This window comes from Pleurodeles waltl, chromosome 12, assembly GCF_031143425.1.
Source record: "Pleurodeles waltl isolate 20211129_DDA chromosome 12, aPleWal1.hap1.20221129, whole genome shotgun sequence".
Taxonomy (NCBI): domain Eukaryota; kingdom Metazoa; phylum Chordata; class Amphibia; order Caudata; family Salamandridae; genus Pleurodeles; species Pleurodeles waltl.
The window spans coordinates 667,379,081-667,392,197 of NC_090451.1; the positions used below are offsets into that span (position 1 = coordinate 667,379,081).

At 44.8% G+C, this 13,117-nt stretch overlaps 1 protein-coding gene and 1 long non-coding RNA gene across 8 annotated transcripts in view; one reads left to right on the forward strand and one right to left on the reverse strand.

Annotated features, from left to right (window-relative positions):
* Nucleotides 1–7,332, forward strand: part of SEMA6C (semaphorin 6C) — a 269,991-nt gene extending 262,659 nt beyond the window's left edge. For all 5 annotated transcript variants that reach the window (XM_069218491.1, XM_069218493.1, XM_069218492.1 and 2 more), the window contains one exon: nucleotides 3,911–7,332. In XM_069218491.1, the coding sequence (XP_069074592.1) occupies nucleotides 3,911–5,157 (1,247 nt within the window). In that variant the 3' untranslated portion in view covers nucleotides 5,158–7,332. The remainder of the gene's footprint in view (nucleotides 1–3,910) is intronic.
* LOC138268645 (uncharacterized) overlaps nucleotides 1–13,117 on the reverse strand; it is a 210,069-nt gene that overhangs the window by 142,697 nt on the left and 54,255 nt on the right. The window lies entirely within an intron of this gene.

Sequence of the window (13,117 nt, forward strand, 5' to 3'; positions counted from 1 at the left end):
CGGCGTCGCGTGGGCGAATGTGACGTCCTCGTTGACGTGCAGAAGCTAGGAAGAAGATTTCCGTTGAATGCTGGCGCAAAGGGGGGTATTCATTAGGTGAGGAATCCACAGGTAGTTGTATCCATCAGAAACTGATGTTACTGTTCCTTTGATATCATGTGATAAGGTACAAAAGACACAGGAACTGAAAAATAATGATGAAATCAGAGTTTTTTTATGAGCATCTCATCACTTTGGTTTTTCAGCTCCAGTCACTTGTCTCTCCTTGCTTCTACCTCATGCGGCTTCTAATCTCTTAGACTACCATGTTCTACATGACCTATGACTTTTCAAAGCTGTTCCACACATCTTCCCTCTTTACACTGAAAGAAGAGTCTATTTGTGTGCATATGAGTCTTTGAAACTTGCCGTTAAAGGAAGGAGAAGAAGTGACACAACTCTAGCTTGTCCCAACATTCAACTACTACACAGTGCAACTACATACTTGTACTCATGAAGGACTACCTAAGTTTTGTAGTTTACCCTGTATCTCCATGCCAGTCAATATATTTTAACTCTTAAGTCTCTTAAATAATAAGGTTGGTGTTAGAAATGGGGACTCTAGTTGGCAGTTGGTTTGCACCCTGTCCAAGTAGGGGCCCTCACTCTAGTCAGGATAAGGGAGATACCCGCTCAGATAACGCCTGCTCACCCCCTTGGTAGCTTAGCATGAGCAGGCAGGCTTATATCAGAGCCATGTGTAAAGCATTTGCACGTAACACACAGTAATACGTGAAAATACTACAAACGGACACCACACCAGTTTTAGAAAAATAGCCAATATTTATCTATATAAAACAAGACCAAATACGATGGAAATCCAACATACAGTAATAAAAATATGAATTCTGCAAGATTTACTCAAAAATACAGTTCCTTGAAGTCAATAGCTCCACCTGGGGCTATCACAGTGTCGTGAGCAATGAAACAAACAGTTCAGGCCAGCTACGGTGTCATGGGCCAGCTACGATGTCTGGAAAAACCGCAAACAGTACGTTGGATTTGTAGGGCATTGTGATCTTTGTGGTGAGCTCTGGAGAGCGGCGTGGCTGACATTGCGGTGTCTGTTCCAGAGTCGGTGCAGCAGTCGTCGGGCCCTTTAAGTCACACGCCTTGCGGATCAAACGCTGGGCTGATTAAGTCAGGTGCGCCGGCGTTGATGGTGTTGGGGCTGCAGTGCGAAGCGGGACGATGCGAAGTGCAGTGCCTGCAGGTCACATGCAGGCAGCGGGTCGGTGACCGCATTCAGCGGCGTCTGGTTAGACAAGGGCTGCGGTGTGAAATGGGACAGTGCAACGTGCGGTGTCCACAGGTCACAGTGCAGGCAGCGGAGTAGTCGTTGCGGAATCGCTATGGTCAGTAGGGCCAAGCCAGCGGTGTGGGACGGGACGGTGCTGCGTGATCCTCACGAGCGGTGTCCACAGGCCAGGGTGCAGGCAAGGATGCCTGGTGATGACACTGGAGTCGATGGTGCTGGCGTCGGTTGACCGGGGCTGCAGTGCGGGACAGGCCGGTGCTTCGTGCTCCTCATGAGCGGTGTCCACGGGCCAGGGTGCAGGCAGCGGCGCCGGTGTCAGTAGGAGTGGCGGAGTCGGGAAGGCCCATGCTGCAGTGTGAGCAGGCGATGGCAGGGCCCACAGGTGGCGGTGCGAACAGCGGTTCGGTGAAATCATCTGACGGTGAGACGAGGGTCACGGTGCGAAGCAGGGCAATGCGACTCCGTGCAGCGTCAGAAGGTCACGGTGCAGGCTAGCGGCGTCATTGGTGTCGCAGTGGTTTCTCCTATTGAACAGCACAAAACACACAGTTCCCAGTGCTGCAAGTCGAGGAAACTGAAGTCTTTGGTGTCCCTGAAACTTCCAATAGGAGGCAAGCTCTACTCCAAGTGGAGAACTTTCTCAAGCAGAACACACAGCAAAGTTCACCCTTTGTACTCTTTTCAGGCAGAAGCAGCTACTGCAGGCCAGTCCAGCAAAGCAGCACAGCAAAGGGACATAACTCCTCCAGCTCTTCTCCTTGGCAGAGGTTCCTCTTGATTCCAGAAAGATTCTAAAAGTCTGGGGTTTTGGGTCTTCTTCTTATACCTCTTTCCGCCTTTGAAGTTGGCAAACTTCAAAGCAAAATCCTAAGTGTTTGTGAGATCCTTCCTTGGCCAGGCCAGACCCAGACACACACCAGGGGGTTGGAGACTGCATTGTGTGAGGGCAGGCACAGTCCTTACAGGTGTAAACAACCACTCCTCCCTCCCAGATAGCTCACCAGGATATGCAGCCTACACCCCGCCCCCTTTGTGTGTCTGTCTCGAGAGATGCAAAAAAGCCCAACTGTCAAACTGACCCAGACAGACAATCCACAAACAGGCAGAGTCACAGAATGGTTTAAGCAAGAAAATTCCTACTTTCTAGAAGTTGCATTTTTCAAACAGACAATTTAAAAACCAACTTCACTAAAAGGTGTATTTTTAAATTGTGAGTTCAGAGACCCTTAACTCCACATTTTTATCTGCTCTCAAAGGGAATCTGCGCTTTAAGGATATTTAAAGGCAGCCCCTGTCTTAACCTATGACAGAGAGAGAGGCCTTGCACTGTGAAAACCGAATTTGGCAGTATTTCACTGTTAGGACTTAAAACACACTAGTATATGTCCTACCTTAAACATACACTGCACCCTGCCCCTGGGTCTACCTAGATAATCAATCAACAATACAATTTACACAGAGACCAATGCACTTTAGCACTGATTAGCAGTGGTAAAGTACCCAGAGTCCTAAACCCAACAAAAACTGGTCAGAAAAATTAGGAGGACGGAGGCAAAAAGACTGGGGATGACCCTGCAAAAAGGGCCAGGTGCAACAGTTGGCATGTTCGTGTACTCTTTATTCACAATGGCTCCTGAGTGGCTAATAAAGGGTGCTGCCTTCTCGAACAGCTTTAAAGTGCTTCAGAGCAGTTCTGCCCTTCATTTCACTGTGATCTGATGGTAGACAGCCCAAGCCTTCTGCAGTCTTGTATACCGGATATCATTTTTTTTTCCCAATGCCCCACATCTAGGGTCTGTTGGAGTTCTAGTGCTTTATCCTGCCCCATCAACTTCCTTGTCCCATCATGTTTTTTTTTTTTTTTTTTAGCAGAAATCTCTTTGGTGCACATCTATAATTTGCTTATCAGGAAAGTGGAGAAACCATAACTTACTGTTTTCATGTTTTGCACAGCCTAAATACTTTAATAAAGAATGGAGGACCTCCTGGGTCTAGCAAACACCTCCTATAGGTCAGTATTGAGGCGGTTGTCATTAAGCAAACTGGCCCAGAAATTGTAGAAGTGTGCCAACTTAATGCGGCTGGGCATCCTCTTCTCTGGAGCTGAAAAATACTGGAGGACAGTAACTGAAATTAATTAATATGTGTACTACAAACACTGCAGTAGGAGATTAATGGAGGACATAGTTTCTTCCTGAAGGGAAGAGAGGGTGATAGAAACACTTAAATATCCAAAGGACAGAGCAGCTCACATGTAATTCCCAACCACAGGGCTATGAAGTAATGAGCTGTGGTTGAAGGGGTGGGAGACTTGAAGAAATATACACAAAATTACGTTCTTTCATGTCAGGTGCATCCATGTAGAAGTCCTCAGTGGGCCATGTGTGATCTTTGTTTGCTCACAGAAACCTTTATTGGTGAGAGGTAGAGGAAAACTCACAGAACAGTCAGTCTTCTATATGATAGCAGGAACATGTGCCTGGTGAACGTGCATATCCGCGAGCATACAAATTACATCTATCTCAAGTGATTCCTTTTTGATGATCAGTTTTCTTGGTTGCTGTATTTGATTGTCTGAATGTTGACCATTGTTTTCTCTGTACATTTCTGCAGGTGTTAGACAGGAATCTGGGCTGAAAGAATCCACAAAGAGTGTCCACTTCACCTTCCTCATCGGTTGCGTCTTTGTGGCTTTTGTGCTGGGTGCTCTCCTGTCCGGCCTCTTTGTCTCTTGCTACTGCAACCACATGTTTCAGAAGAACAGCAACAAAGACCCCGAGTCCAGCATCCAGCGCCCACTGTCACTACGCAGTCTGGCCAAAATGAACGGCCTCCTAGATGGCCAATCAAAAGAGGGCATGGTAGATACCTCCTCACCCAAGCTTTACACCACGCTGCTGCCAAGTGATAAAGAGCAGTCCAACGGCGGGACCAAAGAAGGTGGAAAGCAGCATCCTGAGTTGTCTGGCCTGCCTACTCCCGAGTCTACACCTGAGCTGCCAATGAAAAATATGAAGGCCATTCGCAACCAATGGGAGAGGAACCAGAATTGCAACAATGCCAAGGAGAGCCAGGTGAAGAGCCCCATGTTCCACAGCCCAGTGCCAAGTTCCCCAGCATTTCAGTTCTCCAACCCAATGGTCCTTTCAACTAGCATGCATGGGTGTGATTCTTCTTTGACCAATTACTCAGATGAGAAGAAAATCCCAAATTCTGAACGAGTACTGGTCCGACACTCCCAACTATATCACCCCATGGGGGTTGAGGTGACAACCCTTGATGAACTTTTAAAGCACCTCCACGACACCAGCAGCTCCCCACGGAAAATGATGGGCAGTGTGCAAATGACACCCCAAGCTTTGAGCCCCCACTCTTCAATGTCTTTTGCCAACAGAGTCCAGCCAAACATCCCGGACACTGAGAGCGCCCCCTATTACAGTGCTTCAACTTTGCCACGAGATAGCTTACCCAGAAGGCTTGACATCCCGCCCGATGTCTCCCCACAGGCCTGCATGGAAATGCAGTCCCGGATTCCCTCGCAGAGACACTCCCTATCCTCCACACAGAAACTCATAAACGTTGGTCATGGGGGAGCAATGCTTTCAAGGCAACACAGTCTGAGCCAAGGTGGCAGGCAACACCCATCTGCCATGCTGCTACAGCGCATGCACTCAACGGGCACGCCGATTCCCATGGAGCATCACAGTGTCTTCCTTTCCCGGCAGCACAGCTATCCGGAACAAGCACCCATGTCAAGGAACGGGGTCAAGAGAACAGCGTCCCTGAAGCCAGATGTTTCTCCAAAGCCAATGTTCTTACCATCCTCTCCTGTGAAGACTGGCAAACAGTTCCATTATTAGGCCACTTGATTTAAGGATTCCAGTGGAAAAGAAATTGTCATGTGCATCACTTGGCATGAAACCCAAGAAAGAGCTCTGCCTTTTGCGGATCACAGAACTCCTCTTATGGGGTTCTTCAACCAAGGGCCAGATTGTATTTGGGCAAAGGTTTTCCCTTTGAAGTATCAAATGTGGTGACAGGAAAGAATCTTTGTAAACAATCCTGAGGAATGCTTTTTGTTGCACATGAGCTTTTGTTCATAAAGACAACACTTTGGGGCAATGTTATAAACAGAAGTGTGCTGTGGCTAACTGACCATAAAAGAAGAGACAAAGTGGAAGTACCTCCAAAGTCTACTTCCTGTTGACCATCGACATACAATGCCAACAGTTTGGTTGATGCAAGAAGTAGGAAGATCCCTCAAGTTTTCAAGTCATCGCTGTATCTCCTCTGAAACAACCACCCTGATGGATAATCTCTTTGGGTTAATCATTTAGCTCAGTTGAGTTTTTATTTGAAAGAGAACAACCATGTTGGACATCTCTACGATGATAGAATGCCATGTGCTGTTGTTTGATGATTCGTTGCATTACCTTCATGCTCTGCAGTGAATTCTCTTTGGAAGGCCCTCCTCAACTTGTGTTTGAGGGACGTCAACAGAGGAGAGAAAATCAAGATTCCTGTGGGGCTAAGAAATTCTGCAGCATGTGATGAGTCGCTCTGCTGGACCACCCCAAACAGGAAAGCAGTATTAAACGTCAACTTTGTGGACACTAGTAAAGAATGTAAAAGATAGAGACACCCTGAGCCTTGTGGATTCTATAAATACACCATGTATATATGTGTATATGCATTTGTATGTGTATATATACACATCTTTCGCAATGTAACTCCATATAAAAGGAGGAGAAATATCCTACTGTGTAGGGCGAAAAAAAACTCAGCATTCTAAATAGTACTGAAAATATGTACATTTTAATAGCAGGAAATGATATATGTTGATACTGGACTGAAAGTCTTTAGAGCCCAAACAAATCAAATTAGGAAGGTCAGATTTTTTTTAAAAGAGGACCGCCTAGCCCAGCGGAGTGAAGTTTACTTTCCATGTCCTACTGTAGCCTTCCATCCTGGAACCATTGCAGTAGTAACAGGGTTTCTGGTGTGGAAATGAAGTGACCGGATACTCAGTGCTCGTACCGACAGTCATAGGAGTGAGGCATGTGGCAAACCCAGGTACCTCAGAGGTATATTGTCCATCCCACACGAATACCTACTCATCCATACCTAAGCATAGATCACCAAACAAATCTAACCAGATATTTAGTTTACCACATATGGATTGCCCACACCAAGACAGCCATTTAACCAACGCACCAGTCAATTAAATAAGACGTTATCCAAATAGCCACTGAATTATACGTTTGTCTCTAAGAATAACATATAATCAGGCATTTGGGCAGCCCAGAAATCAACTAAACCAAATAGTCCAGCCCATACTGCCATTCCCTAGACATGTGGCCACCTTTGCAAACACCCTACCAGATACCAGGCCACTCAGGTGCATATCAACAGGTACAGAATAATTCAGACCCATACAACCATCCTGCTGGGTGGTTAGGGGCAAACTAGTGTAGCTATGTGGCTCACACAGACTCTCACCAAAGAGATAAATGTTCACCCTGAGGCAGCCTTGCAGCTCTATTGCAATCTGGGGTTACCAGAACACATTGAACTGGGGGACACAGGCACATATCCAGCAATATACAGTATCAACCAAACACCAGTCAGTAAGATGTGCAGTCCATTTAGACATAAACCCAATGTAATTTGGAGTCACCTGGACACCAATAAAATCGACCTGGACACCCCACCTCCTTCAGTAGATAGCTGGCCTCCCCTATTCCCCACCATACAGTGGACAACTGTGCCACGTACACAGATACGTGGCAAGTCATCAAGACAGAGAGACATGTGAACCCAGCAGACACACAAACCGTGGAGAATTTGACCTTCTTGGGACCTATCAAACTAAGCAAGTGAGCCACACAACTAGCCACATTAAGGTAATCCTAGCACTTACCAGGTCACACAAAGGGCTACTTGGACATATCTCAACAGCTGACCGTGATTGTAACAGTGATAAATTGAACTAATGTTTGGTCACAGAATTTCAAACTAAATTAACCAAACCACTAGTTTGTGTACGTGTGTGCCTTATTTACCCTTGAGTGTCGGAGTGTGATAAACCTGCTTTGCTGGTGTCTGTCGAGCTTAATTTTGTTTTAAGGTGTGCCATTGGACAGAGTTATTGAAATATATGATTCAGCACTAACAAAATGCCTCATTTTCTACAGCTGTTGCAAAATTGGGTTCAGGGATTAGGAGCGGGGAACACAATTATAGTTCTGTTTGGTGTGGGGAAACGTCATGTGTCTGCCAATGTCACATTTTGGAGTGGACAGGGAAGAGTAGGGTGAATGAAAAGTTATAGATGTGTTTTGTTTTTTTCCACACCGACATGCAACATCTAGTCTTTCTAGTGTGATCAGGGTGGCAAAATAACTCATCTAAATCATTGTACTCCCACAACATCACAATGGAGAAATATTGCAGCCATTGTAGCCACATAAATACACTATGTAAAGGTCACATAAGACACATTGTTCTTAGGGTATTCCAGTATGACACTGTAGAGTGGGCACAACCACAGTACTCTAAAGCACTATACTGAAGTAAAGGACACACTGCTAATTCTTTACCTAGTGAATGGGTATGACACTTCACTGACACTACTGTGGCAAGGTACTGAACTGTACCCTCAAATTAATATACGAATATCCTTTCCAAAAACACTAGTTGTACGTAACCGAGAAACTGCAATGGACAAATGATCCCGCCTCAAATATTTAGATCTAAGGCGAGACACTGAGAAAATGGTAGCACAGGAGACACTGTATCCAAGGCAATCTCAAAGGGATTAAACAACAAAGGACACACTCTACATTAGATGTCCAAGACAGGGGCCCACACCTAAATACACTCCACTGGGGGAAAATGTCCAACAGTAAATATGTATACCCCGTTACATGGCATTAGGAAAAGCGGCATACTGGTAAAATTTAACCCTAATGTAGGACCCTGGTAAAAGGGCATCCCTTATTAACCCTACACCCCAATGCACAGAGTTGGGGATTCTTCCACACTGGAGAATTTGCAGTCATGGTCTACTTAGATCGGATGAGGTTGAGAGAGTGAGACTAAGTGCAATGCGTGTGAATGACTCCATAGATGGCTCTTGCAAATTAGTGAGCTTGAAATCTATGAGTGGTACATTTTGTATGGATTCTGCTTGGTGGCACCATAGCATAAATGATCTTTCTCTGACTGCTGCCCAAGTGGGACATTGTTCCATTCCCGAACAAGCATTTTATTTTTATATAGATAAGACGGAGTCCGTCAAGGTTAACAAAAATTCTTATTGATGGAGATACCTGGACAGGTACTTGAATTTACAAACAAGGAGTTCAACAGGGCACATTGTTATTGGAGAATTCTATATGCCCTCCGGCACCCTGAACAAGATTGTGCAATTGCAAGCTATGGTGGAGAAGCATGGTAGGGAGAGTGTATGGATATAATGTGACTTTTATGAGAAGAATGTGGTGAAGTGTGAAATTCTGAACAGAGCACCAAGCTTGTTGAAGGAATGAGTGCTTGGGTCAAAAAGAAGAGTGAGATGGGAAGAGTTACCCTTTCACCCTCATCTCTACTTGACCTGATCTCAAGTCTCCCCAAGTGCATGGCCTGTGAGAATTGCGTCAAGGTTCACCCAGTGTCATCAACTGCCTGATACCTATAAAGGTGAGAAGTCTTGGGTGTAGGACCAAGAGCTGGAAGTAAGTTCAGTTGGGTGTAGGTGGAGGCAGAACTCAAGGTTAGAGGTTGGTTATTATGACAAGCAAAACAACTAAAGCAAAGTAAAAGAATTAAGGGGTTTATGTTCAGTGGACTGTATCCTTGGAGTCGAGATCCACATTTCTGTTGGTGAATTTGAGTGCAGCGCTTACCATGTGGACCCTGAAGTAGGGCAGTAAGATCCCCCTTTTTTAGGTTACGCATGGTGCAGTATCCTCAAAATGTCAGGCTTTGTTTGTTCTTGATCTTTCCCAGAATCATTGTTAATTATTATGGTGACAAATTCAGATGTTTATCGCTTTTCCTAATGACAAGTGATGAGAGATTTTACAAATAGTTGGTGTGTTCTAAAGTTGGACATCACCTGTGTGTTATTTAGAGAATTCTTGGATGTCAGTTTTAAACATGGATTTTGACCTATGAATTTTACTAAGCTGGATTATACCAAATTTCTTTTGAAGTAAGACATTATTCTGTTATGGGCCCGATGTGCAGTGTAGATGTCCATAAGTGAGAATCCTGTGTAAAAGAACAACCTTCTCAACAGTCTGCGCTGGTGAAACCCAGATTTGAATTCCTGGTTTGTCTGTGGGTTTAGTGATGGCCCTAAATCAAGGTTGACTGAGATTTCTGACATCGCTGGTGGCATAGGCGCCTTACCTAATTTTGATGGTCATAATCCTCAAACTATAAGTATGTAGTTTGAGGATTTCTGTTTTTACGAGCTTTGAGTTTGTCAGTTCAGGTCCATCCAGTTTTCATTGTCCAAAAGGCAGGGAATATTAATTACCTTTTCTAGGTTCAGGATGATGTGGGTGGTGGTGGTCTAGTTGTGGCATGTACGGACTTGATAAGCTTTGGGGAGGGGCTGTGGTTGGCACTGAATAGAAAAGTTAATATTGTGGACCTCTGTGACACACCAGTTAAATGTTTGAAGGAAATGAAAGGAAAAGCAGGAAGGCGATGATCTGGTTTTGTTCTAAGAGAAAGGGTAAAATACATTTTAAGGCCCTTCCCTGAGTTCCCATTAGGTTCAGTCAGTGAAGGAATGTGGCATTGTTCCAAGGCTGTTCAGAGGTTGAGATGAATTTGAGCTATAACCCTCTTCCCATTCTACTTCAGGTGATCACGAGTGGCAACAAGCGAAGACTGCCAGCCATAGCAAGGACAAAAGCCAACTATGGCCTCTGACTGGTGCCGAGCCTCTCCTCATAATATCAGAAGTGCTGAAACTGCAACTTGTGAGAGTGGAGAGAATGCGCCAAATGTTTTTATGGTGTTTCTAGGTGTGCTAGTTAAGTAGGCAAACATGGTAGTGTTGGTGCTTTGTAAAATGAGGTAGAGCTCTTCATCCGAAGATATTTTCTTGAATATTATTGTAACTGACGACCAGAGCTGTTGTGATTGTTATACCCACTGGGAACAGTGTTGAATTACTGAATTTCTAGGTGTTAAATGTCTTCACGGAAGGGTTGATGCTAGTAGGTGTGCATCCAGATTGGATGATCTCTGGTTTTCCGCACTGATGCGCTGTACATTCTTAGGTGTTCCTAGCGGAATATTCCACCTCAAAAGACCATTAATATTCCCCCAACACTGTTCCAAAGACCAGTCGGTAGCTTTGAGAGTTGCAGGATCATCAGTGGACGGGTGTGCAGTCCCAGGTCTTAACAAGGGCTTGTAATTCAAGGTGCTGTGGTAAGGTGTTAAACGCCTCAGTGTGCCATTGGTCGAAGCTCAGTAGCACAGTTATTAGATGAGATGTCAAATGGACCTGTAGAAGTTTTCAGTTTTACCTCCTAATAAGCAAAGGATTGGTTCCTCAATGTGTAAGTATATGTCAACATTTTAGTTCCTTGAATGAAGGCTGAGGCAAAGGATTTGCCTGACACAGTCTTCAAACTCTGACATTATGAATGATTTGCACAGTAAAGCGACTGGGAAAGATAGTGAACTGGGTGTGCTGGACAAAGTATTGTGGTATGAAAAAATGCTATTTTACATAGGCTGGATCAAGTTTGGCAAAGAGAGTTTAAGCCTCGGTTGTGAAAGACATGCCAAGCTGGACATCTGAGTGTGCACATCTAGATGTGTTCCAATGGGATAGTTGTGAAGAGGATTATTATAGGCCTCTTTAGAGGCTGTATTGTGAGACAAAGATAGAAGAAGCAGACTTCATTAGGTAAGAGGGGCTGTCTAACACAGATTCCAATTCTGTAGCAGAAACCTGGAGGAATGGTGTGCTTGAGCGGGGAGTCCTTGGATAAGTTTGCTACCCTCGGGATTTCTTTAAAAAGTGGTTCTTGAGAATAATCCTGTGGTCTGAAGGGGTGGCTTTGTGTAAAATGCCATCTTTTGACCAACAAGTCCATGTTGTACTTGATGACTTATTTTTTATTGTAACAGTGGATCTTACTTCTTACATTATGGTTGTGCATTTGAGAGTGAATGGCAGGCAATGGCAGAGGATGTAGAATGGACCTATGTCTACACAGGAGTATGAGCAGGTGCTAAATGCGGGAGATCCAGACAATTGGAGATCATCGTGGAGAAGGCAAGTCCTGTTCAAATTCCATGATGGTAATCTGGTTCAGACTTGCTTCTGTAGAGAGACGGTGGTAGTATGCAATATCTAAGAGGTAGTTCTAAGAGAAGTAAGCATTTTCATAGGATGTGGGACAAAAGGTGGAATCCCTGGGGATCAATAAAATGGAAGAGAAATAAGGTGACAGAGGATGGATGGTGAAGCACCAGAATGAAGCCGAAGGAGGATTATCATTGAACTCACAGTGGGCAGTAGTGAAATGGTGGCTAAAAAATGTTCAAGTTGGTTTCAAGATGAAGCTGTGGATGGAGAAGACGGGGGCTGATTGGAAGAGAGCAGGATAATATGGATGCAACCTTTGGATAACGATGGAGACAAGCATATAAAGAGTCAGAGGGACAAATTAATCCTGATCAGCACAGAGACTGGATTGAGAGTAGAGAAGTGTGAGTCAAAGAGGTAAAGGGCTAAGATAGTACCAAGTGGGGTGTGAGGGTTGAGGAGGAAAAGTGGTGTAAGGTATGTGTCCCAGAGGTATAGTGGAACGAGTGAGGAAGTTTTAAGGCCTTTAATAGATGATGTTCTAGAAGATGCTCTGCTGGTAGGCATAGGTGGGTTTGTAGCATGAAGGGTGGAGCAGGATGGCGAATGGATTGACCTACGATGAGAGAGGTAGGAGAAACTGATAAAGGCAAGAGGGGTCAAAAAAAGGGGGTACACTAAAGAACCCGTCTATAAATTGTGGTCTCATACAGGTGCAGAAAGTTCGAAGTCTGGATTTATGACACCTCTGGGATAGGACTAGAAACTATCCGGCAATCAGCAGCAAAGTCAAAAGAAGTGGTATACTGCTGGCACAGTCTGATCTCACTTGAGCAAGTAGGTTCCAAGGTTGGTGGTTCAGATGGATACATCTCCCTGAAGATTTATCATTTCATGAATATCCTCCAGGTGCCAGACTGAATCCGGAAACTCCTTCTCCAGAATAGCCCTTCAGTGTCGCAGGTGCTATGGGGCTACAGCCACAACTCCACCCTCTGCAATTGACAACATCTGAGGATATTATGCACAGTTTGTTGGGGCGCTGGTATCCGTTCCCATATTTCCACTATTTATCAATGTGTGTCCAGAGCTTTTCTGTGTTTCACCAGCAAAATTCCAAATTTTTTAACTGACTAGCTCAACGTTCTCCTGCTGAGACTTCAGGATTTAAGCCGCAGATACCACCAGAAAACATCCCTGTCGGACCCATGTGACATTTGAGCGTGGTGTCTTAGCTCTGGGCAAGACTGCATAGCCCTCGCAATTTAGGTTTCTGTAATACAGCCAAAGGCTGGCAAGAAGGAGGCCAAGCAATTTTTGACCATGGCAAGCAGAGATATCCTGAAGTAGTGCTCTTCATCCAAGTCCTATGAGAAGGCAGAATCTCTCAAAAGATCTTCAAACAAAAAATAGAGATAGGGAAGGAGAAGACTTAACTTTTCTGCAAGCAAATTGTTCCAAGGATCATTCAGGATCCA